The sequence below is a fragment of the Mastomys coucha genome, unplaced genomic scaffold (genome assembly GCF_008632895.1).
Source record: "Mastomys coucha isolate ucsf_1 unplaced genomic scaffold, UCSF_Mcou_1 pScaffold15, whole genome shotgun sequence".
NCBI classification, from domain to species: domain Eukaryota; kingdom Metazoa; phylum Chordata; class Mammalia; order Rodentia; family Muridae; genus Mastomys; species Mastomys coucha.
The window spans coordinates 436223-443878 of NW_022196897.1; the positions used below are offsets into that span (position 1 = coordinate 436223).

Here is a 7656-nt window from a genome sequence, read left to right on the forward strand (position 1 = left end):
AAAAAAAACTGGGAGTGGGGTAGAGAAGTAGGGGATACATTCAGAAGAAGTTAGAAGAAGGAATGGGGGATAATAAAGATACATTATATACATGCATGAAATTATCAAAGGATAATAAAAAATTATCCTGAACCAAATTATAACTATACCACTTATCATAAAAATGATAAAAATCTGTTTTACAGATCATTTGAGTTAATTTTCAACATGTCTGTTTTCTGCAATTAGTCATAGTGATCTGTTCAAAATGCAAATTTAAGCTTATTCTTTTAGTCACTGAACTGAATCCCTGAGATTTTTGCCCAGTGTAGTGGCTATGGTCCTCTTAGGCCATGGAGTAGCATGGGGCACTGCCTCATTCCCGCCTCCCTGCTCTTAGGCCATGGAGTAGCATGGGGCACTGCCTCATTCCCGCCTCCCTGCTCTTAGGCGATGGAGTAGCATGGGGCACTACCTCATTCCCGCCTCCCTGCTCTTAGGCATGGAGTAGCATGGGGCACTGCCTCACTCCTGCCGCCCTGCTTTTGAGTGTCCAGCTCTTCTTTTAGGTGGCTCTCCATCTGAGGAGGTTCGTTTGCTCCAACTACTTCCTAAGTAGCCAATGCTCTCCTCTCCTTCCTAGTTTAAGCCACTGCAACCTTAGTGCTCACGTCATATCAGTTCCTCTAGGAAACATCACAGCTTTCCAAAACTTAAGAGGCATCCTTGTGATGTTATAGACCTAAGCTCTGTCAAGACCCATCACTCTTGGAAACTTCTGAGTGGTACTCAGCCATGGCCTCCTCCATTCAGATACATATCTCTGCAAGAGCAGGAACAATGTGTATGTTTCCTTAACACTGCATTCTCAGCATCTGGCAGAACTCCAGGCGTAAACTTTCCCTAGAAACCAACTGATAACCACGCACAGGAATAAAGGAACGCAGCTACAGCCTATGTACAATGCATAACAAGGAACAACTCTTCCGTACAGGCTGCTAAAACCTGTAAGCAAACAACAGAGGGGCCTAACTCCAACCAGTCAAAACCACGAACATGGCACAGAGCCAGTCTATGGAAATGACTTTACAGGACAGTTTCATGTAATATGATAGTTTATTTCTAATAAAAGGTGGAGGATTAAACTTATGTTTCTTTGAGGCCACAGGACATACAGAGTGAATAAGTTAACCACAAAATAACAGACAAAAATCAAAACAGACTACAAAAGATAACAGTGAAAATATAGGTAAATGTGAATGCTCAAAATGAAGTATTTTAAAAAGATCAAACTAAATAGTGAATAGTTCCTTTTATAATTTTAAGAACAGTAAAGCTTCTAGCACTTTCTATGTAGTGAATATACAAATACTTTATATTTTAAAATATTTTAAATTGAACCCAAATGAATGTTAATAGTTTCATTTACTATTTATGTAATTTTTCATTGAGGCAGGAAGATTCTTGTATAGCATCAGCCTTGGCTATATAATAAGAGCCTATCCCCAAGATTTCAAGTACCCTCTCCACAAATACACTTGTATAGTTGCACATCAGTTTTCCTAATGTCTGAGAATAGGGTTTGCTCGGAATTGTAAGTTTTTGTTTCAGAGTCTGATTTTACCCTCCCTACTTTGAAAGGGAGATAAAGAGCCACTCTCAGACTCAAACAATGTATCGAGATGGCCTGTACTTTTATACAATTTCTAGATTAAGAAAGAGCAATATGCACCTTATACTGGACCTATAAGCTGGACATTGGCTAACACAATAAAAACAGGAAGAAAATAAAACAAAAATGAGATTACCAGCTCAGTGATATTTATAGAATTCTTACAAAAAGAAACTTACACTTGAAAGAAACATACTATCAAAATCTCTTGGGGTAATTAGAAAAGAACACTTGGAGTGAAGAACCTCAAGAATACACTTTTATCTTTTCCTCATTAGTCCAACCTCTGACAGTTTGTTCCTAATAGTATCAGAGATGTCTGATAACCTTTTGCTGAGTAATGACTGTGACTACAGTGGTAACAAGTGCTCAGTAAATTTAGCACTTGCCTTGTGCTAGACACCACTAAGTATTTTAGATTTAAGGCTGACAACACTTCTAAGACCCAAGTACTGTCATTAAAACCCCACTGTAAACACAGAGGAAAAGAGCCCAAAAGATGTTGCAAAGAAGCTAGGGTTTAAATGAAGGTGTTTGATGCCAAAGCTCTTACCATCCTACTGTGGAAAATATTATATCTTGTAAACAAGTTAGATTTAGAAACCATTTTACATGAGAATCTAAAATAAAACTAAAGTGGCTTCTTCCACATCTTAGCAACTTCTGAACAAAATCAAAAGCCAGAGCTCTTAAGTCAGCAGAGGTAAAGACATCTAATGGAGTCAGGAAGACGTTCACTGAGGTGACTCCAACCCTAGAACAGAGCAACAGTGATTTCTGTAGTGTAAACTGATAAGATTTCTGGGAAACATTCCATTTATTACTGGCTGGACTGTAATTTGCACAAAGATCAAACTAAATATGGACTCACAGTATTACTTGTTTGCCTAATATCATTGTGGGAAAAAAAGTCCCCTATAAGCATACCTTGGCAAAAAATACGGTGAGGTGAGTTTCGCTGCCAACAATCCAAATAGGGAATTTTGGAGATTTCAAGTAAGAACCAACCTAGAATAAATTCAGCAAAGTAAAACAAATAAATGAAAGATTTTATGCTGTCCCTTAAATATTTGTGCAGAAATATGTGAAGCATAACAGGTATCTCACTAACACTTCTTACCACAGAGTTTAGATGCAAAGTGCAGAAGGGACCTGTGCCTAAGCTTATACTGCTTCTTTAAACCATACACTGCAATGAAGATCTTACACAAGCATGTTTCACAGCTGGAAATGAGGACTTCAGATCAAGAAATCCATATATAAGATTGTGCCAAAAAACTTGTAAGCACTTCATTTGTAACTGAGATAAAAGTTTAATTTTGAGAACATAAAACAGATTTACATAGCCCATCATGTTTATATCAACTGATTCTACACTTCCATGAGGACACTTCCTTTGAAAACAATAAATCTCACCAATCTTGTTTGCTTTTCTTCCTCAGATTGGGAAACTGTAAGAAACTACCTGTAGCATTCAAAGGCACATTATCCTTTTCTATTTAGCCAGCAGCCCCTGTTTTAGTACCACCTCAGCCCTTGGGAATTTACTCTCACCATGAGAGGTAGAAAACAGGAACTCCTGTATTCATGGGCAGAAAACTTAGTTGCCTTGTCCTGTGAAAGCAGGGATGAGTCAGCTGTGCTAACATGCAACAGAAAAGCCATCAAATAGGAAGGCCCACGGAGAAGGAAATGAGTGAGGAAAGGGGAGCTGCTCAGTTAGTCAATGTGACTGTGGAGTTGAGCAGCAAGAGACCTCACCTGAGAGAGAGCAGAGAGGTGCATGGTGGTGGGGCTTGACCGAACTTAAATACCAACTAAGAGCTGGAACCACAAAGTTGTCCTGACACCTAGACTGAGTCACATACTGGACATTCTAGATACTGTTTAATTTCTTTAGAAAAAGCATGTACACTTCACTTAAGGTAGAGGTTTAAAATAAGAGGGTGTAAAATTTTATGGTAGAAACAGCTGAACTAATGGTACATTTTATAATAAAATCAGTCATCAGAGTACACAACATTGTCTTTATTTTGGAAATCAAAATGACAGCCCTCTAATAGTCAAATAGAATTACCGTGTAGCCAGGCAATTTAATCCTGAGTACACCATGAAGTAAAAATATATGCCTATAAAAAATATGCGGACAAATGTTGACAGTAGTACCTATAACAGCTAAACTTGGAAATTACCACTCTGAAGTCTTAAATGTGAACCACTAAGAATAGAGAAGACTCTGGCTACTCAATTCTTCATGACAGAAGTTACATTTAAAGTTTTACAATAGGAACAGTTTTTTTTTTAAAAATGTATAATTTGAAACATCCATCAGCTAATGGATGGAAACAAACTGATACACTATAAGACAAGAGTGGTTTCAACATAAAAAGAAGTGAACTACTAATACACAGGTGAAGGAGGCCACAAAGCCAGGAAGGTGAACTGTGTGGTATCTGGTGTGTGGAAGAAGGAAGTGGCTGCCAGGGTAGAGCTTCTTTTGGGGGAGTGGGGTGTGTGTGTGTGTGTGTGTGTGTGTGTGTGTGTGTGTGTGTGTGTAAAACCTACCAGGATTAGAGAAGGACGATGGTTGCACAGCCTTACAAATATAGCAACATCCATAGAACTATATACATCCAAAATGGTGATCTTTATGATGTATAAGTTATGCTTTCTTATTTTTAAATGCACTGCTAAAGGCCTCCTTCTTTATTGGTTTGTGTGTGTGTGTGTGTATGTGGGAAAGTTATAAATAGGTATTGCTTCATTTACATACCTAAATATATATGCTCAAGTAAATTAAATGATAATTTCATTATTAAAAAGCAATCTGTTCCACTATCAAAGAATGGAGAAATGTTTAGATTTATAACATTATGCAAACAGAATTCCTTTCCTCTGTGCCATCCCCTAACTATCTGATGAAATGGAAATACAAGCTGACTGAGAACCTTCATACTGATGAACTTACACATAGCATTTTAGACACCGCCTGCTGGGTTTTGATTTCCTGGTTATAAACTAGTTAGTCTCCTTTAAGGATAGCTGATTAAATGAATGTCAATTCATTCTCTTCATACTCCTCATACTCCAGGTTAGTCTATTTGCCCATATGTCAGGTCCCAGACATGGTTACAGCCTTATGGCACAGAACCCATTAGAATTATTCAAATTAGCACATCATGACAGCCTAGGGAACCAAGCTAACTCCATCCTTCTTGCCATGTACAATCTGTGCCTGTAGCTCCAATATGCTGTTACTCAGTCCCCAAGTGAAAGCCATTGGTGGCTTGATTGTCAGTTCTCTTTACCTCTCATTTATATAAGCAACTTTGCATCAGGGCACTAGAATAATCCTGTAAAAATCTAACACCATTAGGGAAGAGAAGACAAATTCAAGATTTAAAAAAATGAAGTAAAAAGTCACCATAGAGTAGTCATTCCTCACAAATAATGTGAAAGTGGAACTGGGGCAGGCTGAAGAGATGGCTCAGCCCCCAAAAGCTAGGCTCACAATCAAATCTATAGAGTAACTGAGGGAATGTTAGGAAATACTTCTTCTGGCACAACTTAAAAATAATCCATGGGAAAAGTCACCCATTTATGTAAAGAGCTGGGGCACTAGGAAATAGCAGGTCCCCAGTGTGGCTGGAATGGAGCAATGGAGGGAAACCACTGACCGTGATGACAGGATCCAGATGAAGATTATACACAACATGGCTCTGGGGTTTAAATGAGAATGCTCCCCCTGAGTACATGGATCTGAGCACTTGGCCCCCACCAGTGGTGCTGTCTAGGAGTTTAGTGAACCTCAGGAGGTAGAACATTGCTGAAGAATGTAGATCACTGGAAGCAAGTTTTACTAGAGGTTATGGCCTTGGCCCACACACTGTTCTCTCTCTGCTCCTGTTCTTGCCACCTTGAAGTATAGTCCCTGACATGATGGACTCTAACCCTCTGGAACTATAAGTCAAAATCAATTCTTTCTTCTTCAGTTTCTTTGGTCAGGTTATTTTATCAGCAACAACAACAACAACAACAACAAAAAAAAAACTAAACAAAAAAATAACCCTTTAAATCTCTATAACTTGGTGACATGTAAAATGTGTGTATGTGAGAGAGAGAACGAGCCCGGGAGTGCATACTCTCCTCCGGAATAGATGAGCATGGGTATGTCCTGGAGATAGGAAGCTCCGCTTAAACCTCTGATTGCCATGCTGTCTTAGAATAGCATTAATTTATAGAATTAAAAATGACTGAAAAGGAAGGTATTACTATTGTGCATAGTCACTACTTACAAGGTCAGAAGAGATCCTTACCGTTCTTACATCTCTGTTTATGTGTTGTCATAAAGGACTGCTGCCTGACAAACAATGACAGAAGCAGTACTGTGTGTGCATGCATATGTGCCCCTCCCCTACACAATGAAAAAGGAGAAGACATTTCTTTAGAGGTTTTTTTTCTGAGGCAGGGAGGGCCATGGGAGGGGGGTTTCAAGACAGGGTTTCTCTGTGCAGTTCTGGCTATCCTGGAACTTACTCTGTGGACCAGGCTGGCTTTGAACTCAGAGATCCACCTGCTTCTGCTGGGATGGAAGTTGTGTACAACCACTACCCAGCTAAGACACTTGTTAATGTTACTAAAAACTTTCACTGTCATCACAACCACTGCATGATATAAACATTTTAAGATGGAAAAAAAAGCCACAAATCTACATCATCCTTTGTCTAAGAACATGGTGTCTTTGAAGTGAGAAAACTGATATGAGCCTCATTTAAAATATCGCAAAATTTAATCAGGGTCATTGAGGACTGCATAGGTAAGTGCCTCCATTTCAACAATGAAGGTTCAAGGTGAGACAGCTTAAAAGCATATTTATAGTAAACCACGTGTATTTCTACCTTATACACTACTTTGTCCTTTGCTCTGTCACCTACTCCCTTCCCAGGAAAGAAAGTACAACTAGCTACCTTCATTTCTTAACACTTAGTTTGGGTTGGGAGCTCAGCAAGGAAGTATGACAGTGATGAGTGGTGACAGCCAGGAGTTGAAGTTAATGACCATCAGAGTGAAAATACTGTCCACAGTGTGGCCATACTCAAACCCCTCAAGACAGTTTACCTTACAATATCGTAAAGCTTCCATTAGTGTTAAGAATCCTACAGCTGCTTGTTCATGGATACCGAGAAGTTCTGCAAAAAATAAACAAAACCAAATTTAACACTGCATTAGTATATGTAAGTCTGAGTATTGTGTGTGTATATATATATATGTGCATAAATATATTTATATTCAAACCATGGCAAAGTGTTTTCTTTCACTTAAAACTATCTTTAAACCTCTGCCCATATTTACTAAAATGTCAAATCAACGATAGTATGTGCCTGGTCCTATTGTAGTTTGTTATGCTGTGTTTGCTTTTTGTCCCTGGGAAAGTTTTCTGAGGGAGAATGGATAGGGGTGTGGATCTGAGGGAGAGGGGAGATGGAGGGGATAGATTGAGGGAGAATGGATAGGGGTGTGGATCTGAGGGAGAGGGGAGTTGGAGGGGATAGATTGAGGGAGTAGGGAGGGAGAGGAAACTGTGGTTGGGATATAGTAAATAAAAGAATAAAAAAAAATAAATTATATCAAGTAATCATGTTATCACTATTTCTTATAAAATGATACCAGGTAGCTTTGCAGCGGGTAAATGTAATGGTTTAAATGTAGAATAAAACTATTTATAAAGCTCTTTAATGTTAACTTTTTAAACAAAAAAATCACTCAGTAGCCCAAAGACACACACACACCCACACACATACACACACTCAAATACACGTATGTGCATATATATAACGTGTATATACGTATATAAACTCATATATAATGTATATGTATAGGGTGTATATATATATACATATATATATATATATACACTCCATATATGTCTATACACATACATACACATATATGCATATAAACATATGGATATATACCCATGCCACACACACACACACACACACACA

General features: G+C 38.4%; 1 protein-coding gene across 4 annotated transcripts in view; it reads right to left on the bottom strand.

Moving 5' to 3' along the window:
* The window catches only part of Mindy3 (MINDY lysine 48 deubiquitinase 3), an 81383-nt gene that overhangs the window by 40184 nt on the left and 33543 nt on the right, over positions 1 to 7656 (bottom strand). For 3 of the 4 annotated variants that reach the window (XM_031369033.1, XM_031369031.1, XM_031369029.1), the window contains 2 exons: positions 6770 to 6840; positions 2579 to 2659 (listed from right to left, as the gene is read on the bottom strand). In XM_031369033.1, coding sequence (XP_031224893.1) covers positions 2579 to 2659; positions 6770 to 6840 — 152 coding nt within the window. The remainder of the gene's footprint in view (positions 1 to 2578; positions 2660 to 6769; positions 6841 to 7656) is intronic. The other variant, XM_031369032.1, reaches the window with a different exon arrangement.